Source organism: Citrus sinensis, chromosome 4 (assembly GCF_022201045.2).
Source record: "Citrus sinensis cultivar Valencia sweet orange chromosome 4, DVS_A1.0, whole genome shotgun sequence".
Lineage (NCBI taxonomy): Eukaryota > Viridiplantae > Streptophyta > Magnoliopsida > Sapindales > Rutaceae > Citrus > Citrus sinensis.
Genome location: NC_068559.1, coordinates 6,955,190 through 6,982,602, shown reverse-complemented (window position 1 = coordinate 6,982,602; position 27,413 = coordinate 6,955,190). Strand labels below are relative to the sequence as shown.

At 42.4% G+C, this 27,413-nt stretch overlaps 2 protein-coding genes across 2 annotated transcripts in view; both read left to right on the top strand.

The window, feature by feature from the left end:
• LOC102608799 (phosphatidylinositol-3-phosphatase myotubularin-1-like) overlaps nt 1–27,413 on the top strand; it is a 77,553-nt gene that overhangs the window by 34,432 nt on the left and 15,708 nt on the right. The window lies entirely within an intron of this gene.
• Nucleotides 7,000–27,413, top strand: part of LOC102628265 (phosphatidylinositol-3-phosphatase myotubularin-1-like) — a 169,017-nt gene continuing 148,603 nt past the window's right edge. Inside the window, exon 1 of the mRNA XM_052440290.1 lies at nt 7,000–7,037. Within this exon, the coding sequence (XP_052296250.1) occupies nt 7,023–7,037 (15 nt within the window). The 5' untranslated portion in view covers nt 7,000–7,022. The remainder of the gene's footprint in view (nt 7,038–27,413) is intronic.

The following is a 27,413-nucleotide window of genomic DNA, read 5'->3' as shown; positions in this document are numbered from 1 at the left end:
CGGGCTTCCCCATATGAAAGTTGGGCTCTTCTTTTGAAAAGAACGCCATAACTTGCCCAACCTTAATTTTTTTTCAAAATGGGTCAATGTGTATTGGTTTCCAAATGCTTCGGTTCGCAGCACCTCTTGGTGGAAACGACTCACATACTCCGCCAAAGGCTCGGCTTCCCCTTACTTGATAAAGGCAAGTTTGGAGGCTACTCTATCTTGAGCGGAATCGTAGGAAAACTCTTTAGTAAATTTGGATAACAATTGGTGTAAGGAAGATATGCTATCCGCTTAGTTTCTTCCCTTGACTAAACTTTGTGTAATGTCGAGCTAAAAAATCTTCTCTTTGTCTTTTTCGTTTCTTACCACTTTTTTTTTTTTTTACTCAACTGCTGATGAGAAAGAACAATTGTCTTTATGTCTCTCTCCTGTTTTCTTGGGAAATGGCAGCCTTCTGACACACAGTTTGAATTTTAAAAATATCAATCTCACATAAACATCCCTTATCTCCTTTCTTGTGCAGTGTGTTCTGTCAGGTTGAATTAAAAATTCCTAACGTGAATGTCAATCTCCTCTCATTTATTTTGAAAATCCCTAAACGATCTTCTAAAAGTTGATTATCTCCAGTGGCCTTCTTCTTTCAAAATTTCTCACAGGTAAAAATTTCTTCTTAACTCTTTTTTTTTTTTAGCCTAGTCATCTTCCCTAGGCTTATTCTATCTCTTCACTTCCCTTTTTTTTTTCCTTCTTCTTCCCGTGTTTTCTCTCTTCTCTTTTCTTTATTCTTTTTCTTTCTTCTTTCTTTCCCTCTCTCGGCCGACGATCTTCTCTCGTGTTTTCAGGCGTGGGTCTCAGCTGCTGCAGCTGCGGTTTTGGCTCCAGATTTGGTTGGTTTAAGGCGGTTTTACGGCAGCTCACGGCGAGATCCGACCCAACGGTAGACACGGTAATCCCCCTCCATTGTGTCTTTATTTTATCCTTGCTTTCTCTCTTTTCTTTCTCCTTTTCTTCTCTCTTTTTCTTCTCTATTTTCTTTTTCTCTTTTGTTTCGGTCGGCGTTTTCCTTGGCAATTTCCGGCGTCGGTTTGGTGGCTGTAGCCACGGCAGTCGACGTCGGTTCAGTGGCTGCAGTCACGGCAGCCGACGTCGTTTCGATGGCTGCAGTCCCCCCCATCCGTGTTGTCTTCTCCGTTCTTCGTTCTCTTTTCTTTTTTTTTTTAATTTTCGACGGCGTTCTCCCTTGCTGGTTTCTGACGTCCTTCTCGCGATCTCCGGCGTCGGTTCTTGGTGGTTACAGCCATGATAGCTGATGCCGGTTGCTGCAGTTTCTTCGTTCTTTATTATTATTATTTTTTTATATTTATAAATAAAATAAATTGGCTAATTTCATTTGTGCTTGAATAAATAAAATAAATTTACAGCTTCTTCGTTCTTCACGCCATTGATTTTTATATTTGCATATTCTTACTTACTGTTTTTGGTTGCCTGCAGCTTTATCTCCCCACAATTACCAATCCCGATCCGTTAAGTTGGTAAATCACAGGTATCCTTCCTCGTTTCTCCTCCTTTGGTGCATTTACAATGGCACTATTTTGCATACTCTGAGAAAAATTTGTTTGTTTGTTTGTTTTTTTTTGTTGATGTTTGCATTTGATGGTTGATGTGTGGTGGATGGTGTATGGTATGAAAATATTGTTGGGGGAATTGTGGCTTGGTGGTTATGTTGTTGGGGGAATTGTGGCTTCATGGTTATGTTGTTGGGGGAAAGTAAATGGGCAAGAAACATACGGGGCCAGTGAGGAAGCGTCGTGCAGTTGGGGCTAGTAGGGTTGACAGCCCTCCTGCGGGTTCTCCTTCCCACATCTCCATTAGCGAGGAGAATAGATCTCCCCCTAGTACCTCTAGGAGTTGTAACTCTCACTCTGAGCTCCCTCCCCCTAGGAGTACTCCTCGTGTCATCCCACGCTTTCCCAGTAAACGGCCAACCCCTTATCCTAAAAAAAAAAGTAGGTCATCCAAGCCCAAGGTTCTAGATCGTTCCTCAGACCGGTCTCCCAAGTCTCCCTCTACCACACCTTTAAAATCTGGCAACCTTTATTCCCTAGGCACTAGGAGAGCTACTTTGGGGGACTTAGAACAAATTAGAGCCAAATACAATATTCCTCCCTCTGTCCAGCTTAGGGTACCCCATGTGGATGAACGACCTGAGTGTCCGAAGTCTGACGGGATTGCTCTCTACATTGACCTCTTTAATCCAAAACTCTGCCTGCCCTCCAACCTTTTTATATTGAGACTGTTTAGTTATTTGGGGGTAGCTCCTGGGCAGCTGTCCCTTCTCGGGTGGAGGACACTTACACTCTCTACATTGACCCTTTTCATCCAGAGTTTCTGTCCCCCACCTACCATCAGCCATAAACCATCCATTTCTATAACCCTTCTTCAAGGCGGGGTCCCCCTCAACAATATGGTCATGATCACCCCAAGCAGAAAAGTAAGCAATAGCGGGACCCTTAGGCTTTTTGAATTAGTAAAGGCCCATCAATTCCCGCAATAGGGTGACACTTTTGATGCCTTTTTCCAAGCGGTAGTGGGTGGTGCTTTTGGATCTCAGGATTCGACGGTACCTCAGAAAAGTTTTCGGCCACTTCGAGCTCCCAGACTAAAGGGGAAATCTCAGGGTACCTCCCACAATGCGTCGAAGGGTACCCCTCGTTCAAAGAAGAGAAAATTCAGGCTGGTTTATGCTTTCCTCGATGAGTTGCGTGAAGGTGACCTAGACCCGGCTTCCAACAAGGAGGTTTCACACTTGGCTCCCTGTTTCTATTATTCTATCGAAAATGTTACCTTCGAGGCCGCTGAAGAGACAGACAAGATGAGTTTGAGCCAGCGCTATGGTCAAGCACTCAGGGCTACCCAAGAGGTAGGCTTTCCCGGGGTACCCCGGGTGTACCCTTCATTTTTTACTTATTTAATCCTATTGCCATACACATATATTTAACATGTCTTCTATGACCTGCAAGCATCTTTTCTCCTCAGCTATTGCCTTCCAGACCTCGACTCCCTTGTTGCTGCCCAATCAGAGGTCGGCAAGTTAAGGGGTGAGCTCCAAAGTCGTCAGTCTCGCGAGGATCAGCTTGCTCGAGAAGTCAAAACTTTGCAAGAACGCATTACTGGCCTATCGAGAGAGAAAGCTCGAGTCGAGAAGGACTGCGATGAGTTGAAGGCCACAAACGAGGATTTGTTATCCCGACAAAAGACGATGGCGGAGGATGCATTCTCACTTATCATGACGGAGGTGTGGAGTGTGGATCCAGAATTGGAGGTATCCCGTGTACAGAAATTCGTCAACAAGGCCACGATTCTTAAGACGATTGCGGAGAGGAAGAAGTCTTCCCATGCAAGGTCGGGTACCCCTTTCGAGTCGCCTAGGGTACCCCGCGCGCTTCAGCCGTTACCCGCCTCAGATGCCCCTACTTCGGCTGCTCATATTATGGGTACCTCAGAGTCCTCTGCTGATCGCCCTCTGGAGACGGATGATGGGGATGGCGTTCCACCCTTGCTGTAGCCTTTTCACTGTGCTCTTATTTTTTGGATCTATCCACATTTTGCTATTTGGAACTTGTTTCTTTCTTTTTGGTTTCTTAGGATATTTTTTATTATTAGGACTTCTCTTTTGTTATGATTCCATGCCACCGAGCCCTCTCGTACTTTGCATTCTTATTATTCTGCAAATGAATGCTTGACTAAACTGTTATCTTACAAATTTTCAGGGTACCTCTCATTTTTCTTTTTTTTTTCTTTTTTAAAATGGGGTACCCCCGATACCTTAACAAATATTCGACATCAGGCGCCTGCCGGTTTATATAGATCGTCGAATTTGGTGCATGCCCTTCTCGGCAACTATGGCGAATTTCCCACAAATAGGTAATCAAAACATCCTCGCGACATCTCGATCAAAAATTGAAAGTGCACAATTGGTCCAACCAATCAATTTCTTATTCCTTTGAAGTTCTCTTCGAATTTTTGAATAGCTTACCCCCCACTTTGCCTAAGCTGAACCTCGTGGCGCTAGGGTATACCGGTTTTACTCCACCCTCGGGTCCTCTTTGACCCTCAATCTCTTTGTTTAGGTAGTTTTGTCATACTTCCGCAGAAAGGCTACTCCTGGGTTGTTCACTCTGTTGCCCATCTTGGCTTTGCATAGATTGTCACGATCTAGGCATATCAGGTATCCTGGCTGGTCCTGTGATAGGTTAGTCATAATTGACAAGCGTATGACGAGAATTGCATATAACCAGATGCGAGGGTATATTAATGGCGATAAATGAATATAATCCGCATTCTAAGATCGAAGTGGCGAAAAATAAAGAAAGAACCCACATCATATTTATTGAGAAAGAAAATGCATTTATAGATAACGAAAGCGTTGATCAATACATGACCTAGCTTTATTACCCTGAGAAGAATGAGAGACCGCAAGACCTCATATCCTTTTCATTTGAAAATTAAATAAACTCTAAAGTTGCAACTGACCAATATAGGGCGTTTGGGGGTACCCCATTTGGCCTACCACACAAAAATATTAAAGAAAGCAAATAGCAGCAAAAGACTAAAGGTTAAGACACTGTCCTTTAGTAATATTTCCGTAGCATTGCAGCATTCCAGGGGTGCCTCACGATTGTCTCATCCATGTGGAGTAACCTTTATGCACCTGACCCAACAGGTTTGTCGATGCGGTAAGGTCCTTCCTAATTTGCCCTAAAAGTGCCTTCGCAGGGTACCCTAGTGTTTTGAGTTACCCTTCTCAAGACCAAGTCTCCTTTCTTGAAGGATCGAGGGCGTACCTTTTTTTCATATGGACCCAAAATGCGATGCTGATATATGGCTGTCCTCAATTCTGCTCTAGCCCTTTTTTCGGCCACCAAATCAAGGTTGGAAGCAATCAATGAGGTGTTCTCGGCCTCATCAAAGTATTCAACCCTGTGAGAGGGTACCCCGATTTCTGCTGGAATCACTGCGTCAACACCGAATGCGAGGGAAAAATGGGTCTCCCAGGTGGAAGTGTTTTGAGTAGTCCGGTAGGTCCACAGAACCCCAGGCAGCTCGTCTACCCATGCTCCTTTTCTTTCCTCTAGCTTATTCTTCAGGATACCTTTGATAATCTTGTTAACGGCTTTGACTTGCCCATTAGATTGGGGATGAGCAGGTGTAGCAAATTGGTTGGCTATCCCAAGCTCCGAACAAAAACTTTGAAATTTTTCATTATCGAATTGCTTGTCGTTATCACTAACAATTGCATAGGGGATCCCAAATCTGCAAATGAGGTTCTTCCAAATGAATTCCATGGTTTTCCTTTCTGTGATGCTTGTTAGTGGCTCTATTTCCGCCCACTTTGTGAAATAATCTACCGCCACGATTGCATGTTTTGCTTGCCCCTTCCCGGTAGGTAACGGGCCAATGAGGTCCACTCCCCATATAGCGAAAGGCCAAGGGAAAGATATAACTGTTAGTTTCTCTAGGGGTAGGTGGGGTACCCTGGTGAACCTTTGGCATTTGTCACAGCTTAGTACCATATTCTTGGCATCTTCCCGTATGGTAGGCCAGTAGTACCCCTGATGGAGAGCTTTTTACGCCAGTGATTGTGCTCCATAGTGATTGCCACAACTCCCCTCATGTATCTCCCTCATTACATACTCGGCCTCGTCACTTCCCAAGCATTTAAGGTAAGGAAGAGTGAATCCTCTTCTGTATAGGGTATCCTGGATCAGGCAGTACCGCGAGGCTTTATACTTTAGTCTTCTTGCTTTACTTTTATCTGAGGGGAGGTCTCCATCCTTGAGGTACCTTATGATAGGCTCCATCCAAAGTACCTCGTTGGACAGTGATCCTACGTCCAACGGCTCTAGGAGATCAATGCTGGGGGCGGGTATGTGTTCTGTCGTGATGGGGCCAGCTGACTGAGCTACACCAAGGGACGCCATTTTTGCCAGGGTGTCGGCTTCGCTGTTCTCCAGTTGGGGTACCCTTTCCACCTTAACCTCGCAAAATTGGGACATCAATTCTTTGGTTTTTCCGGCTTACCACCAACTGGGAGTCGCTCTTGATGTGTACCCTCTTTGCTCCCAAAGCCTTCGACATCCTCAACCTTGCTATAATGGCCTCGTATTCGGCTTCGTTGTTTGAAGCCTTGAATCCAAATTGCAAAGAGTAGCATATTTTCACCTTGTTCGGGTCGATTATAATAACTCCCGCACCATTTCCGTGTGAGTTAGAGGAACCATCTACATATATTTCCCAAGCCTGTCCCCCTTCATCGGTGGATGGGGTATCTGACAGGTACCTCAGATCACCTTCACCACTTAAGTCATTGGCAAATTCCGTAATGAAATCAGCGATGGCTTGGGCTTTAATCGCCGATCGAGGCTTGAAGATGATGTCAAACTCGCTTAATTCGAGGGACCATCGGAGAAGCCTTCCGGACATGTGTAACTTCTGGAGGATTTGCCAGAGGGGAAGGTTGGTGACGACTGCAATGGTGTGAGCTTGAAAATATGGTCTGAGCTTCCGTGCAGAGACAACCAATGCAAAAACGATCTTTTCAGAGGCGGGGTGCCTCTTTTCGGCATCAACCATAGCCTTACTAGTGTAGTAAATAGGTCGTTGTATCCCATTATCATCCTCTTGGAGTAATACGGAGCTGGTGGCATGCTCGGATACGGTGAGATACAACAGAAGCCCCTCTCCCGGCTCAGGTTTGGCAAGTAATGGAGCATTCACGAGGTACTTCTTCAGTTCTTGGAAAGCCTCTTCGCAATCGGGTGTCCATTGGAGCTTTTTGCCGGTCTTCCAAGCTTTGAAAAAGGGCTTACACTGGTTTGTAGCCTTGGAGATAAAGCGGCTCAGGGCAGCTACCCGGCCTGCCAAGCTTTGAACCTCCTTGATGGTGGGTGGCGATTTCATGTTTTTGAACTGCGTGAATTTTATCGGGGTTGAGAGACTACTTAAACACTCATGGCACCACATCGTCTGATGGAATGTCATCATTCTTGGTTAGTCATGGGACCTATGAAGATCTTTTCTTTTTTTATCTTAAGTTCTTTTAATCGGTGTCACGAATGCTGAGAAAAAAAAAGTTTGCTTCTGACATCAGCCGCAACATGCTTGACACAAATTTATGAAGAGCATTTGCAGTTCTAGGAACATTATTACCTCACAGTTCCTCTCATGTTGAGTTGGAACCTTGTCACATTACTCGTTTATGGTATTTTTAATTTGAGTCATTTGCTCAGAACTCAGTCTGTATAAATGTTCAAATTCCTCATTTTTTTTTTGAAAGTCTTACCAGGTGGATATCCTCAGGTTGAATTGTTAAGGTTTTTTAAATGTCTGTCTGGTGAACTTTGGATAACTGTTCCTTTGAACATCTGTTTATGCTATTTTCCAATTTTATTGACAGAGACATGGTGGTTGGACATGGGGTGGGGGCAATCTAAGCAGTATCTCAGCTTCAGTATCAACCCTTGGAGACAATGGTTGGTTAATACATGTTCAGCGTATCCTGGCTGGTTCAGCTTGGATTGCTGCACAAATCGCTATAGAATCAGCTTCTGTGCTAGTACATTGCAGGTCGGAAGTTTTTTGATGTCATAACTTCCTGGACTGGTCATTACTAGAAATGGATAAAAATATTTCAGTTTCTGCTCAGAAAAGTTTGACATTTTGAATTTTTAGTTATGTAAGCAAGGTATAATGACCAATCCATTGTTTTCATATGTGAACTTGGGAGGGCTCTTTGTCAAAAATTGTGTATTTTTACGTAGGTCTACTCCAGGAGTTTTTCATGGATTACTGGCAGCAATCTTTGAAGACTAAGAGAGGCAGGTAAAAATCCAGTTCTCAAACTGAGCTTTAGATTGGAGTGATTACGATGATATTAAAGTTGTCTATGAACTTGTGTAATTAATAGCCCGTTTGGGAGTGTGGTGCAAAGCCCAGCTACTAAAGGGTTTGGTAACACTTGTAGCTGGGCTTTGCTAGCTTAGCAAATTTTTTCCCAAACACACCCTTATTTAGATTGAGTTGAGTTTAATCCAAATGACTTTTTATTCCACCATTTAGAGAGCTGCGAGATAGAGAGAGCAAGAGACAGGAATTTTTATTGCAATTTCGCCTACTTCTGTAATCAGGATAGATATTAGAGATTTCCTGTTTGAAGTCCTAGGTAATTCCTATTTTGATGTGTTAAAGATTAATAAAATGAAAACGTTTTGTTGACACTCAACAAAATGGAAAATTTGTATTTCTAGTGTTTCCCTGAAATTGGCCTTTATTGGCCTTTTTTAACATTTTTGTATTTTGGTGTCTAACATGTTCATTTCCCTTTGTGTTATGCAGTGATGGTTGGGATAGAACAACTCAGTTGGTTGCACTTGCTAATTTGTTACTTGATCCATACTATCGAACATTCGCTGGATTTCAGGTACATTTTTATGCTTGAAACTTTAGCTCTTATTGGCAGTCTTAAGATCTTTTTTTCTGATGTTTCTGCCAAGATGTTCTTAAATAATCTAGTATGAGAGGCAATGTGGGAACTCTTTTGTTGCATGCATAGGTTTTTTGTGGCCCTTTTAGTTTATTTTTTTCCCATTTTAATTTTACTGTCTCAGAATCAAGTGTTAGCATTGATTTTTTTTTCTTTGCTTATATTTTATTTTCTTCTTGGGTTGCTGTACCGTTCTTATTTGTCTTATCCATATGAGATGGTAACACGGATATCATTTTCCTTGCTCTTCAGTTATGCACTCAGTGTGATGCGTGATGTGACTCATAAATTAGAAAATCTTTTTTCTTGGTGCAGGCACTTGTTGAAAAAGATTGGCTAGCATTTGGCCATCCATTTTCGGATCGTGTGGGAATGCCAACCCTCTCTGGAAGTGGTGATATATCTTTTGAATTATGTAGGCAGTCCTCTACTGGGAGTTTTCCGTCATCACCCATGCGCCAATCGTCTGGTTCATTAGCACCTCAAGCTTCTGGTTCTTCTCATGCACAGAACAACTATTCTCCCATATTTTTGCAGGTTCTTGCATTAATATTTAGTTTAACTATTGAGTCGTTAGTAGAATCTTCATTTAATTAATATTTTCAAAATTCAAAAGCTTAAACTGATAAGGGCATGAAAAATAAATCTTAACATGCATCATGTGAAATGTTGACTAAGACTAGCTTGCAGATGGGCTTTGATACAGGAGAGCTGGAAAATGAGCTAAATAATTGAAATTTAAGTAATTAAAATTGAGTTTGCACTTGTGGAAATTTAACTTGAGACGTTATCTTTTGCTACTATGTTAGAGAAACCTTGTGACCCAAAAGCTCAAGTTCTTAGCACACTTCATTAAGTAGCTGCTCAATCCTGTATAAACACTAGCTTGCCTTGAGGTCCTCCTCTTCCATGCCTTTGGCTCTACTGTGGGAGGACTTCAACTTTCCAGTTGTGTCATAAGTTTGTCTGATGAAAAATTAATGATCTGGTGCGTGAATTTGTTTCTGCAGTGGGTTGATTGTGCTTCACAATTGATGCGGATGTATCCATTTGCCTTTGAGTTCTCGTCGGTATGTATTTTCTTCTATATGTGAAATGAATTTCTTATTCTGCAACATATCCCATCATTAAACTTGAATGTGCTGGTGAAATGTTTTCTTTCTTTCCATTTTTTCCCCCTTCTCTCTTCATTGTTTCATATCCTTTCCAGAGAAAACCAATTGTTGACTTTTCTACTCTTTCATATCCAGGCTTTTCTGGTGGATTTCTTGGACTGTGTGCTTTCTTGTCGCTTTGGAAACTTCTTGTGCAACAGGTAGTTTCACATTAATACAAGCAGTGGGGTGGATCCTATTCCAATAAAAGCTGTGGTAACTGGCATGCATTTACTTCATCTGTTATGACTATTGGGATAACAGCAGGACTTAGCCAGTAATTTGTCCTAAAGAGCTGCTTTTTTAAGTTCTCTCTCTTTTTCCTTTTCTATTGTTTTTCCTGCAGTGCGATGGTTTTACATGCCCATGGGCTTGGTCTTTTTGATTAAATCTTTAGTTAAGGAAAATGAAAAGTTAAATGGATCCAAGTCTGAGGTTCAAATCTTTTTTTTTTTAATTTTTCCCTTTCGAAGTAGAAAGGATGAGAAAAAAGTAGGAATTCTTGATGTGATTATTACATAGTGGAACCGTTATATTTAAAAGTATAATGGTCTTTTGTTTTTGTCAATTAAAAAAAAAAAGAAAAATTGCTGCAAAAGTTATAGAGTTTGAGAAGGATTAAGAGTATAAATGATACAATTTGTTCAGAAGGAAGCATTAACAAACTATACAGATAAATCTAAGTATAATGGATTAAAAGGTTGTATTTTAAGTTAGCTTGTAATTTTTGTTAAATTGACATCATTATGTTTTTAGCTTGTCAGCATGGTTTGGATGTTTCTTTTACTTCATAAGTATGTTGTATAATCTCAGGAACTACTGGTCAAAGAGAAATTTTGCTACATTTCATCCCCTGAAGTTGCTGTTTTATTAATGAACATGTATAACTGGTACAGGCATTCTTATGAATGATGTTTATATTTGCTGGTGCAAAATCAACTTGTTTACTTATTTTTTCCAATTATATAATATTGTAGCTGTATGGAAACATGTACAAACAAATTGGAATGGAACAGTTTAACTCTCAAGGCACTGCTGAGAAACTTTTAGAATTATCTGATTTGTTAGTCTTAATTTTAAGTGAAAAGGAGAGGCAGCAATGTGGTGTTGCTAAAGCATGTGGGTGCTTGTGGGCATATCTGGCTGATTTGCGTTCTTCGGCAGGAAGCTCTCATGTTCACTATAACCTCTTTTATGATCCGCTGAAACAGCATGGTCCTCTTTTACCTCCGGCTGCAGCTTTAGCCCCAACTTTGTGGCCTCAGTTCCATCTGCATTGGGCTTGTCCCACCGAAGCCCAAACTGGGGAGCTTGAAGCACAATATAGGGACATGGCTATAAAGTTCTCTGAACTGAATAAGGTAAGGAAATTTTTCCTTCTGTTCTACAGGTGCAATTTTGCGTTGTACTAGACAATATGGATTTAGACAATTGGAAAATATGAATTTTTCCCTCCTTTCGGGTGATAGACAACAATAAAAGGTTGTTTTCTATTGGTTAATGGAACCCCTCACTTGTTCATATTATCCTAAATGACAATGAACTGACTGTCCTCGTCTTTTTTTTACTGTAATTAATTTATAGAGGGTTTGTAAATAGTATTGAGTCGATTAAAATTCCTGGCAGGCAAAAGAGTTAGCGGCAAAGAAAGCTAAAGAAACCATGATTGCTATAGAATCACAAACTGCAGAGTTAAGAGAGGAGAAGCAACTCAGGAGCAAGGCTGTGAATGTAGCCAATAGGGCCAGCAAGGAAAGTGAAGCCATAAATTGAGCCGTTCAATCATTAGGATGCAAGGTTCAATTTTCTAGCAGTGGTGATTGTACTGTTGACTTTGAAGGTGTTGATGTGAGATTCTGGTTACACTCTTCCTACGACCAGGATATCTGCTCGATCAACCTTACCTCGATTAAGATCTCTCCTCGTATGCTTTCTTCTCCAAGAATTCCTGCGTCCACATAAACAAGTCAGAGCACGCCGGTTGTTTTCCCGGCGTAAACCCTCCGACACTCAAGTCAGATATGAAGGCTCTGGAAACGCTTGCCAGAGATCTTATGGCTTTTTGGTAGTTTCTATTCTTTAGGATTTCCTTTATCTCTGTTATAATCTCAAAAATGCTAACCCTTTTACCTTCGTTGGCTACCTTTTTATAGGCCACTTCTGAGCTCGGGCCTCCCCTCCATTCGTGCTCGTTATCCTCCTACCTCTCGAACGTGGACTCCCCATTTCCGTAGTTGTGGGTGGTTGCGTGGCCTTCGTGCCTAGATTCTCGGATTGGAGAGCATGCCTCGCCAACCGTCATTGACCGGGTCTCCTCGAATCAACACTTAGCAGGAATACAACAGGAATGGCTTTATGCTTCTTACAGGTAATTGGCCTCGCGGATGACGTGCTCGTGGATGAGCAGGATATTCTTGCTCCTGCTCCCCCGGATACCAGGCTCTTACGGGACACACCGGTTCGCAGAACTCTGCCATCAGATATCTGCTTATCATGCCTGGTCTCGTCGACGTATTTCTCCCAAACATCGGTCCCCCAGTTTCTGGTGTTGGGTAATGTAGTGGACCAGCAGTAGAAACTTGACAGTACTTGCTCGCATGGGATTGGAAAAGGCTGCCAAGAGTCATATCGCATTTAATTGCGGACGAGGTGATGTGGCATAAATCTGCCCCTCTATTCGAATTTCAAACCAACGGTTACGAGGCCCTTGGGATTTGGTGCCGTTAAATGCTGGCAACCCAAGAGTCCGTCCCCATTAGGAAACCCAAATCCTCTCGAACGACAAATTCATCATTCACTCCGTCTCCGTCTCTGTCTCTCCGGCAAAGAAGTTTCGGCATAAAGGCCTCCATCTCTGTCTTTCACCAACTGAACCATTACTTCAGGTATTTCTTCTATCTCCTTGGTCTCGGATAGTTGTAGATAATTTCTCTTCTCTTTTGTTTGGGTAGTAGTTGGTGGTGGTGTTGTGGTTAGAGCTTAGGGAATGTCGAAAGGCAAAGAGAAGGTCATTGAGGTTGACGATGATGAGTTGGACTTCCTGCCTAGTCTGCTAATTGATCTTGCTTTTGACCCCGGGATCCCCTTAGAGCCCATTAGATTTAGTGTTGGCACTAGCGCTAGGAGGATGTCCCCCCAAACAACCTCCTCGAGCGGAAATAGTGATGAAGAGGGGTCTTCTGGCTCGGAGAACACCCTGAGTGAGGGTTGAGGAGATGATTCTGGTGAGGTGTCCCCATCAGGAGCGTCGCCACCAGAAGGGCGGAGTACAGTAGGAGGTAGAGCCCTATCGCGGGACTACGCTATTGATTATATGACGTGCACGACCATGTTTGACGAGCTCGCTGACCTCCGGCTTAGGTATAACATTCCTGGTGAAATACTTCTTAAGGTCCCAGGAAAGAATGATACCCCTAGCAGGCCTCCTAGGGGATATGTTACCTTGTTTTTGGAGAGTTTTAGGCACGGGCTGAGGTGTCCCTTGCAACCCTACTTTGCCCGGATTCTTAACGGGCTAAACCTAGCTCCTGGTCAGCTGAACCCCAATGGGTGGAGAGTGCTCTCTGGTCTGTTCATACTGTGGGACAAATGTTGCCAAAGTGAGCCCACGGTCGACGTGGTGAAGCACTTGTACCAGCTGAAAAGCAGCCCCAAAGACGCCGGCTGGTATTACTTCCAATCAAGTACCAAGACCAGGAAACCCATAACCGATCTTCCTACTGGTGGTGGTGGGAATTGGAAGAAGAAGTTCTTTTTCGCAGGGGGTCCCTGGGGTCAAGTTGCACAGGTTGATGGGCAGGACTTCCGCGTCCCACCTCGTTTCGTGGTCCCAGGTTGCCTGCTCGTATTAGATGTCTTGTCTCCCTTGTTGTTTGCACTTTACTGGTTTGTCTCTAATCAAATGTTTGTTTGTGTTGCAGGTTCTTGGGGTGTTCACTTCCCCCTCCAACCTGATCAGCTCAAACGGGTCGAGGCTGTACTAGCCAACTCCTGCCCGAGTCGAGAACTGATAACTGTTTACAACTTGCTCAAGTCTCGCTTGGTACTCCCTGGCCATAAGATGGAGGACGCTGTGATTGGGGCTCTGAACAGGAAACGTTCTCGACCTCAAACCACGAAGAGGGACCACAACAAGGACGCCCCTTCTGCAAAGCGGGCTAACATCGTGCAGCAAGTCTCTCCCTTGAAGACTTTACCTCCTGCTCCTGCCAAAGAAGGGAAACTAGTGGAGCAGCCACGGATCCTGCTTCCTCTTCTCCTCCTGTCAGGCCTCGATCTCGCTTACCTGACAGCCGAGCAGAACACTTGGTCCCCTATCTCAATGAGTTATCTAAACTCGTGAGCAAGAAGAACCTGGAGGACTTTGATGGCTGCACCTTGGGTGAGCTGGTGGGGGCCATGCAGTATAATGCTTTCCACCTCAGCTGCATGACCACCTATTACAAGGCTAAGGTTGGCCGCTACGACCGGAAGATGAAGGAGGACATTCAATCGGCGACGACCAGAGCTAACGTTGCCGAGAAGAAAGCAGGGGAGCTGAATGTTGAGAACCTCAAGCTGTTAGAGCAAGAATCTCTTGCTCAAGCAAAAGCCATTACCCTCGAGGAGGAGTTGACCAAGGTCAAGGAGGATCTTCAAAGGCAGAAGGCTATGTACGAGGCTCAGTTCGAATCTCTCCGCAATTCCCATCGGGCTCAGGTTGAGAACTTGGAGAGGGAGGCCGACAACCAGTACAACCAGGGACTTCGGCATTCCTATCGTTGCATCATGGCTGTCCTTGGGAAGCAGCACCCTGATCTGAAGATGGATGACCTTGCAGCTGGTGTTGCTCAACATATGGACGAGGAGGCGGCCAAGGAAGATGCGAGATTCTGGTTACACTCTTCCTACGACCAGGATATCTGCTCGATCAACCTTACCTCGATCAAGATCTCTCCTCGTATGCTTTCTTCTCCAAGAATTCCTGCGTCCATAGAAACAAGTCAGAGCAAGCCGGTTGTTTTCCCGGCGTAAACCCTCCGACGGTCAAGTCAGATATGAAGGCTCTGGGAACGTTTGCCACAGATCTTATGGCTTTTTGGTAGTTTCTATTCTTTAGGATTTCCTTTATCTCTGTTATAATCTCAAAAATGCTAACCCTTTTACCTTCGTTGGCTACCTTTTTATAGGCCACTTCTGAGCTCGGGCCTCCCCTCCATTCGCGCTTGTTATCCTCCCACCTCTCGAACGTGGACTCCCCATTTCCGTAGTTGTGGGTGGTTGCGTGGCCTTCGTGCCTAGATTCTCGGATTGGAGAGCATACCTCGCCAACCGTCATTGACCGGGTCTCCTCGAATCAACACTTAGCAGGAATACAGCAGGAATGGCTTTATGCTTCTTACAGGAAATTGGCCTCGCGGATGACGTGCTCGTGGATGAGCAGGATATTCCTGCTCCTGCTCCCCCGGATACCAGGCTCTTACGGGACACACCGGTTCGCAGAACTCTGCCATCAGATATCTGCTCATCATGCCTGCTCTCGTCGACATATTTCTCCCAAACAGAAGGTAATACAACTGAGAGTCCACTGAAAATGTCCGCTTCAAAAAGAGTATCTGATGGCAGTATACAGTATGATGAGAAATCAGATTTCTCTATTTCAGTCACCGTAATGGATGATGTTGTTTCCAGCAATCCAATTGGTCGGGTGTGTGAAGCTTTGTGTCCATTACTGTAACACCCCAAATCTAACATGTGCGGAGCACGTGAAGAAGGAAGTTACTCACAAATCATAATCTTTGCTCATAAGTTTCAAATTGAAATACCTCCAATTCTTATTCAAATAAATCCATAAATTCAAACGTCTAATACTAAATAATCTCTCTCGATGACAAAAAAAATAATAATAAAAGTCTCAAACTCCAAATTACACGTTCATAATAGAAATAATTAAATAGAAACACGAGTCTATTCCTCCTCTTATTTAATGGCAAACGGAAACTGGAAAAATTACTAACTCCAAAGCTAAGCGCACCTCTCAAAAGAAACTTAATCTGCAAAAAGTAATGACGAGGGGTGAGCCGTCAACTCGGTAAGTAAAATCATTCCTAACACACTAGGCCTATCGATACCAAAAATATTGCAAGCCTTCTTTTAATTAAAACATATATCATAATCCATAATTTTCATAAAACGATATATCACGATAACATAAGATAAATTCTTAATAATTCAGAATATTCAAAAGCATATTTACTTGCAAAGCAAATCATGTAATACGTATACAGAAAACACAAGGTTAGCTCATGTCACATAGTGTCACCTATAGTCCCGGTGACCCGGCTAGAAACAGAATCAGAATATCGTGTGCACACTCAGAACATAAACCCAGTACTGGTCCAGACAGATATATTGTATATTACGATCAGAATCAGAATCAGAATAACTATGGACAATGAGCCAAAACATTAGGAATCTCATACAATCACCAATAATTGAAATCAAACATAGGTACAAAACATTCGTATCAGATTCATAAAAGTCCATATCAATAATTTAGGCTTGCATAACATTTTAAAGATAAAATCATAAAAGTAGGCATGTAACAAAATAACTTACATATTCAAAAGCATTTATAAAATACTTTGTTAAAAAGAATTTAGCTTTAAAACATTTACATAAAACTAATTTTATTATCAAAATCAAGTAGTATAAAAACATTTATACTTATAATAATAATATCAAAATACTTATACATATCCAGTATACTAGGAATAAAGTTACTTACCTCGACAAATGAACTTGAATTAACCCACCTCTAAGCTTCTAAGAGCCTCAATCACCTTCAACTCCTTAAACAAATACAAGATATGACAATTAATGACTTATTCTAAGAATCTGATTTTCTAATTCATACCCGTACAGGTCTGATTCTCAGAATTTTAACTCTTAATCTAAAACTCAGAATGATATAATATCCTCTGGAACTATTCTGGACATCCATGAGTACCCCATGTAAAATTTACAAGAGGATCCGATATCAAAAACATTTTAAAAACTATATACTACTCAACAAACTCGAAACTGTTTTCACATAATCTAAACCAAACAGAACAGGTTCCGTGATTTTTATAAAATAAAATACTAACAAGAAAATTATAAAATTAAAACTGGGAATCCTAGACACATATATTAACCTACATATAAACTTTCAGAATTTTCCGAGTTCATTTGATGGTACAAATAGTCTTGTGAATCCGATCGCAATGCTGGAATCGCAGTTTTCCAGTGCAGTGGTTTCTATTTCGTAAATACATATAAAATTCAAAACGAAGTCGAATTCAATGAAATAAAATTTAATCAAGAAGCCCTACATGTCTAGTTCCCAGAAATATAAATTTTATAAGAAAATTCGTTCAGAAAATATAGCTTTAAATTCGAGATACTCATGCTGTCCAGAATTATCCTGTGCTTAATACGTCAAGGATTGATTAACTAAACTCATAATAAATCAAAACCCTAAACAAGGCCTAAATATATTCTAAACCATGCATTATGATCCACAACCATTAGAATCGTGCCAATATAAACCCTAGCTAGATAGAGTGATTAGAAATCTGTTGAGAACATGGAGAATAACTTACCCGTCGTTTGATTCTCTCCTAAACAAAGGTTTGAATCCTAGGATTTGGGTAAGAGCGTAAAGAGCAGCAAGGAAGAAGAATAAACGTTGTGAATTTAGGGTTATGGGAGAGAAAAAGTATGAATTTATAGGGAGTCTTAAGAAACCCTATTTAATTAGGAAAAATAACCATTTTCCCAAAATTATCTCATAAATAACCTCTTAATAAGGGTTATGGGCCACCTATAATTCTGAATGAAAGCCCAATTTCCATAACTTAATATATATGAGAATTTGTGGCGTTACAATTACGCATAGGGGATGGGGGTTGCCGTTGGCCAGATGCTGGTTGTGCTCAGCTGGGCAGTCAATTTGTTGGACTAAAAGCAAACTTTGATTTTGATCGGCTTTCTATTTATGATAGTTATTTTCAGTCTGAATGATATTTTCTGGATTTGAGCTACACATGAGTTGAACCATCGGCTTTCATGTCTAGCTTAATGCTTATTCCTAAAGCATCCAAAGATTCCTTTAGGACTTTCTGTTGGTGGAAACATGAAGGCAATTCATGAAAGATTGACCCTTACTTTTTGGATGGGTCTCGGATTTGTACAGAGGAAACATAGAGTTAGCTGTGGACTTGGAGCAAGAAAACTCAGAATAATGCACTCGGAAGTGGTTGCAAATTATAGTTGCCCAGGTTCAAATATATTTTCATTTAGATTCAAAAATAGCATGTCGCATAGCCATTCTTTTCCAGAATAAAATTAGTTTGTGTACAGTTTTATGAGTAGTTAATTGCTGTGACAAATGTTTTGACAGCATCCATGTACAACAAACTGATTTTGATACAATTTTGTATTTAGAAAATAAGCTCCCTTGAGATAACTTTCTCTGTCTCTTTTTGTTAATGCTTTTGACATGTGGATTATGGCTTTTGCTTCGTTTAAGTGTTATTTAATCTCAAACAGGAATTTTAGATGCCCTGCCAATAAAGCATTGTCACTTGGTGAAGTCGCTCGAAGACTAGAAGGGTGTTGCCCAACACTAGAATGTATTGCCTACATAAAAACAATCTAGCAAAATCGCATCTTAGATGCCATGCAATTAAAGCATTGTCACATGGTGATCTCACTCAATATTAGAAGGTTATTGCCGACTAGAGCAATTTAGTTGCGTATACTTTCATTTCACCATACATGCTAAACGAGTTATCCCCAAACAAGATAAACCACTCAGTAAGCTAAATAAACAAAACCCCATCAATTTTACATACTCCGAAAGTCAAGCATAGTATAGTTAGATTGCTGGTCCCCTTTAATAATGATAACTTCTTGGGCGGCCGGGACTTTCATGGCGAGGTAGTGCATGGATACCACTGCTTTAGTTGCTACTAAGAACGGCCTACCCAATATAATATTGTAGGCACCTGGGTGATCTACAATAAGAAAATCAATCATATGAACAACACGGTGAGGTACCTTACCAAGTGTAACGAGCAACGTAATGATGCCCTTTGGTATAACCATATCTCCGGCGAACCCAATAAGAGGAGTAGCATAGGGGGTGATCTTTGGCGACTCAATCAATACTTGATCTAAGGCGCTTTTGAAAATGATGTCAACAGAGATGCTGGTATCTACAAGAGTTCTTGCTACCTTACCGGTGGCAACCTTCAACGTAATTACTAAGGCATCGTCATGGGGGTACGAGATACCCTCCTCATCGTTTTCTGTAAAAAGGATAGGCGGGGTATGGTGGGGTACCTTCGGTGCACCCCATTCATTAAGGTTGACTTCTCTACCATTATTGGTGGTTATCGACAACGATCTACCATAGCCTTTGATAGCCCTCCTAGATTGGCCCGTTAAAGTCGGTCCGCCCATGATCATTTGGACATATACGCCTTTCTTATGTCCCAGGGGTACCTCTCGTTCAGGATTGCCATCAGCTACCCGCTTGCCCTTATCTTGCTCCGCGGATTTCCGAGCTTCTCTCATGCCAGCAACAAATTCTTTGAGGTACCCGCTAAGAATCAAAGATTCAATTTCCTCTCGCAAGGTAAAACACTCAGTTGTGCTGTGACCGAAGTCCTCATGGAACTCACAATACTTCAGGCTATGCTTTATATTGGGGTACTTCTTCATTGGCTTAGGAGGACGAAGGAGGCCACTATCCCGAATATGGTAGAAGATCTGCTTTGGGGATCGATTCAGTGGATGGTAAGATTTGCACCGAGGCCTCGGTGGTGGCTCTCGCTGATCCGGTGGTGGCGATCTTGGAGGTTGGGGTACCCTGAGCGTTATACCCTCGTCTCCACGGGGCAGCCCGTAGAGGGCTCCGTGCTCGGGGTACCCGCGGTATTGGGGCCTCCATCCTCTTAGGCTTCTCCTTGTTCTTTGTAACATCGGCTTTATCTTCTTGGCGCATCAATTGGCATTTCTCTTCCATCTCCACCTGCTGCAATGCCTGGGAACGGGCTTCCCCATATGAAAGTGGGCGCTTCTTTTGAAAAGAACGACATAACTTGCCCAACCGTAAATGTTTTTCAAAATGGGTCAATGTGTATTGGTTTCCAAATGCTCCGGTTCGCAGCACCTCTTGGTGGAAACGACTTACATACTCCGCCAAAGGCTCGGCTTCCCCTTACTTAATAAAGGCAAGTTTGGAGGCTACTCTATCTTGAGTGAAAGCGTAGGAAAACTCTTTAGTAAATTTGGATAACAATTGGTGTAGGAAAAATATGCTACCCGCTTTCAAAGAGCGAAAACATGACTTCGCGGGGCCCGTGAGTGTGTGTGTAAACATCCTACAAATGGCGCTCTCATCTACACCCTTGATAAGCATTTGGTTGCGGTATAGCTCAGCATGCTCCGAGGGATCAGTGGTACCCGAGTATTGGGGTATCTGAGGCATAGCGACCGCCTCGTGAGTGTGTGTGTAAACATCCTACACATGGCGCTCTCATCTGAACCCTTGATAAGCATTTGGTCGCGGTATAGCTCAGCATGCTCCGAGGGATCAGTGGTACCCGAGTATTGGGGTATTTGAGGCATGGCGAACGCCTCGGGGAGAGCTGTCGTCCGAATCTCCATAGTGAATGGCGATTGGTAAGTCATTGGCGTTGGAGCAGTTGTGATGTTTTACTTCTCGGAGAGGAGCTTCACTTAGGCTTCCAGGTTCTCCATTTTTTCCACAAGTTCGAGGGGTACCCGATGATGTCGCCGCCATTTGAGAAGCTTTTTTGGCGTTTAACTTCTCACGGAGATCCTCGTGGGTACGCTTTGCACGCCTCGTACCCTAGCTGCTGCGAGAATTGCAAGAGGCGGTGGAATGGTTGTCTCGGGAGCCCACAGTTTGAAACTTAGAACGGGTACCCGATGGCCTATGCTTTGGCTTGCTGGCCTTGGGTACCTCTCTTCTGACCATAGCTTGGTCGTCCGTTTGAGGTGGTGGAGCATCTAGCGTCACTGGTGGAAGTGAACTTTTGGGTGCCCGAGATCCAACCGCCCTAAGTATTGCGTGGGCAAGATCCTCGAAATGTTTGTGAGAAATAGGTTTCTCATCTTGGCGAACACACGTCGATTGCTTGATACCCTTGCCCTTGCTGATGCGCGCTACCCTTCTTGCAGGATCACTACCTTCACTGCTGGCGTCATCTCTCATCCTTTTAAGATCCGCCATTAAACCTTCGGGAGGTACGTCGGGTGCCATGTATTGGAGTACACACAACTAGTTTGGTAAACGTGGTTGAGGCTTTTTGTGCGCCTCCCCTCAGATGGCGCCAATTGTTTTCAACAGATTTTGGGGTAGGAAAAGCTAAAATCTATCTTGAACAATGAATTTGTATTTTTAGGGGAGACGGGGTACCTCACTAGTTTGTTATGCGCGGTGTGGTGTATCTGAAATTCGGGGGAAGTGAGAAGGGGAGAGGGAGTGGTAACAATGGTGAAACGACAGAACCAAGAGAGATGTCCTTCAAAATAAGCTTCAGGCCTGCAAAACAGTGAAATAGAGGTTAGAGGTGAAGCTGGGGTACCCCGGTATTCACACTCTGACACTCAAGTTTTTATGGTAAAGAGAGTTGGGCCGTTATGTGCATGTTCGCGGCGTATCTCATCCTTTGGAAACGTGGCGCACGCTGGAGAGTGGTCCAGGGTACCTCTGCAGTAGCTGTCGGGTAGGCGGCTGAGGACCACTGTCCTTGGGATAATGTCCTTCACTTTTTACAGAGGTAGCAAGCGGTTGTCCCTCCCTTTTGGTACGACGTTCTTGATTCCTAATTCTGACAAAATCGAATAATATCTTTTCAAAGATGGAGACGTTTCTTACGGCGGATATTTTCGGAGGATTCTCTTGCATCTGATCTGCCGAGTACCTCGAGTTACGTGAGGTACCTCATTTTATTTGGGGTACCCCTAATTGTGCGGGGTACCTCTATTTGCATAGGGTACCTCTAATAAATTGAGGTAAAAGAAACTCATTGTATGAGTGACACGTGGTGATGTGTCTGGACCGGGGATACCTTGCTTAGTTTCTTCCCTTGACTAAACTTTGTGTACTGTCGAGATAAAAAATCTTCTCTTTGTCTTTTCCGTTTCCCGCCACCTTTTTTTTTTTTTTACTCAACTGCTGATGAGTACGAACAGTTGTCTTTATGTCTCTCCCCTGTTTTCATGGGAAATGGCAGCCTTCTGACACAGTTTGAATTTTAAAAATATCAATCTCACACAAACATCCCTTACCTCCTTTCTTGTATAGTGTGTTCTGTCAGGTTGAATTAAAAATCCCTGACGTGAATGTCAATTTCCTCTAATTTATTTTGAAAATCCCCAAACGATCTTCCAAAAGTTTATTATCTCCAATGGCCTTCTTCTTTTAAAATTTCTCATAGGTAAAAATTTCTTCTTTACTCTTTTTTTTTAGCCTGGTCATCTTCCCTAGGCTTATTCTATCTCTTCACTTCCCTTTTTTTTTTTTATTTCATTCTTCTTCTCGTGTTTTCTCTCTTCTCTTTTCTTTCTTCTTCTTCTTTCTTTCCCTCTCTCGGCCGACGATCTTCTCTTGTGTTTTTCGGCGTGGGTCTCAGCTGCTGCAGCGGCGGTTTTGGCTCCAGATCTGGTTGGTTCAAGGCGGTTTTTCGGCAGCTCACGGCGAGATCCGACCCGGCGGCAGACACGGTAACCCCCCACTATTGTGTCTTCATTTTATCCTTGCTTTTTCTCTCTTCTTTCTCCTTTTCTTCTCTCTTTTCTTTTTCTCTTTTGTTTTGGCCGGCGTTTTCCTTGGCGATTTCCGGCGTCGGTTTGGTGGCTGCAGCCGCAGCAGTCGGCATCGGTTCGGTGGCTGCAGTCGCGGCAGCCGGCGTCGTTTCGATGGCCGCAGTCCCCCCCATCCGTGTTGTCTTCTCCGTTCTTCATTCTCTTTTTTTTTTAATTTTCGACAGCGTTCTCCCTTGGTGGTTTCCGGTTTCCTTCTCGCGATCTCCGGCGTCGGTTCTTGGTGGTTGCAGCCATGACAACCGATGTCGGTTGCTGCAGCTTCTTCGTTCTTCATTATTATTATTTTTTTTTATATTTATAAATAAAATAAATTGGCTAATTTCATTTGTGCTTGAATAAATAAAATAAATTTGCAGCTTCTTCGTTCTTCACATCATTGGGTTTTATATTTGCATATTCTTACTTACTATTTTTGGTTGCCTGCAGCTTTATCTCCTCACGATTACCAATCTCGATCCGTCAAGTTGGTAAATCACAGGTATCCTTCCTCGTTTCTCCTCCTTTGGCGCATTTACAATGACACTATTTTGCATACTCTGAGAAAAATTTGTTTGCATTTGATAGTTGATGTATGGTGGGTGGTGTATGGTATGAAAATATTGTTGGGGGAATTGTGGCTTGGTGGTTATGTTGTTGGGGGAATTGTGGCTTCATGGTTATGTTATTGGGGGAAAATAAATGGGCAAGAAACATACGGGGCCAGTGAGGAAGCGTCGTGCAGTTGGGGCTAGTAGGGTTGACAGCCCTCCTGCGGGTTTCCCTTCCCACATCTCCATCAGCGAGGGGGATAGATCTCCCCCTAGTACCTTTGGGAGTTGTAACTCTCACTCTAAGCTCCCTCCCCCTAGGAGTACTCCTCGTGTCATCCCACGTTTTCCCAGTAAACGGCCAACCCCTCATCCTAGAAAAAAAGGTAGGTCATCCAAGCCCAAGGTTCTAGCTCGTTCCTCAGGCCGACCTCCCAAGTCTCCCTCTGCCACACCTTTAAAATCTGGCAACCTTTATTCCCTAGGCACTAGGAGAGCTACTTTGGGGGACTTAGAACAAATTAGAGCCAAATACAATATTCCTCCCTCTGTCCAGCTTAGAGTACCCCATATGGATGAACGACCTGAGTGTCCGAAGTCTGACGGGATTGCTCTCCACATTGACCTCTTCCAACAAGGAGGTTTCGCACTTGGCTCGCTGTTTCTACTATTCTGCCGAAAATGTTACCTCTGAGGTCGCTGAAGAGACAGACAAGATGAGTTTGAGCCAGCGCTATGGTCAAGCACTCAAGGCTACCCAAGAGGTAGGCTTTCCCGGGGTACCCCGGGTGTACCCTTCATTTTTTACTTATTTAATCCTATTGCCATACACATATATTTGACATGTCTTCTATGACCTGCAGGCATCTTTTCTCCTCAGCTATTGCCTTCCAGACCTCGACTCCCTTGTTGCTGCCCAATCAGAGGTCGACAAGTTAAGGGGTGAGCTCTAAAGTCGTCAGTCTCGCGAGGATCAGCTTGCTCGAGAAGTCAAAACTTTGCAAGAACGCATTACTGGCCTATCGGGAGAGAAAGCTCGAGTGGAGAAGGACTGCGATGAGTTGAAGGCCACAAACGAGGATTTGTTATCCCGACAAAAGACGATGGCGGAGGATGCGTTATCACTTATCATGACGGAGGTGTGGAGCGTGGATCCGGAATTGGAGGTACCCCGTGTGCATAAATTCGTTAACAAGGCCATGATTCTGAAGACGATTGCGGAGAGGAAGAAGTCTTCCCATGCACGGTCGGGTACCCCTTCCGAGTCGCCCAGGGTACCCCGCGCGTTTCAGCCGTTGCCCGCCTCAAATGCCCCTACTTCGGCTGCTCATATTCTGGGTACCTCAGAGTCCTCTACTGATCGCCCTCTAGAGACGAATGGTGGGGATGGCGTTCCACCCTTGGTGTAGCCTTTTCACTGTGCTCTTGTTTTTTGGATCTATCCACATTTTGCTATTTGGAACTTGTTTCTTTCTTTTTGGTTTCTTGGGATATTTTGTATTATTGGGACTTCTCTTTTATTATGATACCATGCCACCAAGCCCTCTCATACTTTGCATTCTTGTTATTATGCAAATGAATGCTTGGCTAAACTGTTATCTTGCAAATTTTCAGGGTACCTCTCATTTTTCTTTTTTTTTTCTTTTTTAAAATGGGGTACCCTCGGTACCTTAACAAATATTCGACCTCAGGTGCCTGCTGGTTTATATAGATCGTCGAATTCGGTGCATGCCTTTCTCTACAACTATGGTGAATTTCCCACAAATAAGTAATCAAAACATCCTCGCGGCATCTCGATCAAAAATTGAAAGTGCGCAATCGGTCCAACCAATCAATTTCTTATTCTTTTGAAGTTCCCTCCGAATTTTTTGAATAGCTTACCCCCTACTTTGCTCAAGTAAGAGGACGAAGGTGTGGGTGTACTCATACCTAAGCTGAACCTCGTGGCGCTAGGGTATGCCGGTTTTACTCCACCCTCGGGTCCTCTTTGACCCTCCCTCTCTTTGTTTAGGTAGTTTTGTCATGCTTCCGCAAAAAGGCTACCCCTGGGCTGTTCACTCCGTTGCCCATCTTGGCTTTGCATAGATCGTCACGATCTAGGCATATTAGGTACCCTGGCTGGTCCTGTGATAGGTTAGTCATAATTGACAAGCGTATGGTGAGAATTGCATATAACCAGATGCGAGGGTATATTAATGGCGATAAATGAATATAATCCGCATTCTAAGATCGAAGTGGCGAAAAATAAAGAAAGAACCCACATCATATTTGTTGAGAAAGAAAATGCATTTATAGATAACGAAAGCGTTGATCAATACATCACTTAGGTTTGTTACCCTGAGGAGAACGGGAGACTGCAAGACCTCCTATCCTTTTCATTTGAAAATTAAATAAACTCTAAAGTTGCAACTGACCAACATAGTGTTAGCCTAAAATGCTATACATAATGTAATTTTGATGATAACAAACATGTGTATTAAGTAATTTAATAAATATTGTATTTTACATTTTCACTAGTTTTTTAAGGATAATATTTATACAAGTGAATCAAGTGAAATTAAGATTGAAGACACTTAACGGACAATGGCGACATCAAGAATATAATTTAGAGCTCAACGAACAAATTAGTGCGATAAATTCTTGTAAAGCTGGTATGATTTAATTGATGCATGATTTAGCATTTGAGAAGCTCAAGAGATTAATTTAATTAAATACTTTTAATAAACTAAAAGGTTTTATTTTTATAAAGTAAAATATTTTGTGGATTTAAGTAATTTGGACTTAAATGCTAAGATTTGAAATCTTTGATTTTAATAAGTATTAAATTTCAGAGTTGGACGTTTTTACAAACATTTGAAATGTTTTGGGCCATACTATAATTTATGAATATTTTGGTCTAAAGTGAAAGGTTTTGAGAACTTTGAAAAATATGGGGAAAATGACCTTTGTGCGAAATAATAAAATCTTTGGGGCCATATCATAATTTCAAAAATTTTGGGAAAAACAACTATTCTTAGGAAGTTCTGAAATTGGACCTATTTGTAAAGTTTTATGACGTTTTGGGCTATAGTATAATTATAGAAAGTTTTGGGCCAAAGTATAATTTCAGTTAACAGTGTTACTGTAGTAAAATTCAAAAATAACGATAATATCATTGTTCCTAAGAGGCTAGCTGGATAATCAAGCGGCTAACCGCTTGGGCGCGAGAATTTACCTATAACGGCTAATTTTTGGGCTTTCACTATAAAAATTCAACTCAAACTTCATTCTAAGGATCAATGCAAGCAAATATAAGATCATACAACATATATTGAGCTTCCAAAATGCAAATCATCATTGATTGAATCATTATTGAGCTATTAGTTGCATATCCACTCTTAAAGAGAGTTTTTGTTGTAATTTTGATTTCTTATCAAATTGTGAGTGTGTAAGTGTGGGAAACACTTGGGGTGAAGAGATTAGGGAGATAATCTCTTAGTTGCAAAGGTTCATTGACACCTTGGAAGTCAATTGTAAAAACTTGAAGCTTTGGGAGGCTTGGATAGTGAAATCCTCGAGCTTGGTTGGCTTGGAGGCGTGGACGTAGGCGGGGATTGCAACCCAGAATGATTAAAAGATCCATGGCAACCCAAAATGATTCAACCTTTAGGGAAGGACAATCCACAACTAGGCCACTGTTCTTTGACGGAAATGACTACCCGTATTGAAAAACTAGGATGAGAATTTATTTACAAGCATTAGATTATGAAATTTGGGAAGTTGTATGTGATGGTCCATTTATGCCTTTGACTAAAAATGAAATTGGGGAAGACATTCCAAACCTTCACGTGAATGGAATGAATTGGAAAAGAGAAAAACTTCTCTAAATTCCAAAGCCATGAATGCCTTGTTTTGTGCACTCGATAAGAAAGAGTTTCATAGAGTGTCTAGTTGTGAAAGTGCTAATGAAATTTGGTACAAACTTGAAGTTATTTATGAAGACACGAATCAAGTGAAAGAGTCTAAAATTAGTAGGTACACTCGGCAATATGAATTGTTTTAAATGGAACAAAATGAGAGTGTGCATTCTATGTATACTAGATTTACGGACATAGTAAACACTCTAAGAGCCCTGGGAAAGACCTTTTCAAATAGCGAGAAAGTTAAGAAAATCATTAGGTCGTTACCTAAGGAATGGAGACAAAAAAGGACTGCCATTGAGGAAGCTAAAATTTTGAATATCTTACCTATTGATGATTTAATTGGTTCTCTTATTTCTTATGAGGAAGATTTGGCAGCTGAAAGAGGAAATGAGGAAAGGAAGAAAACCATTGCTCTCAA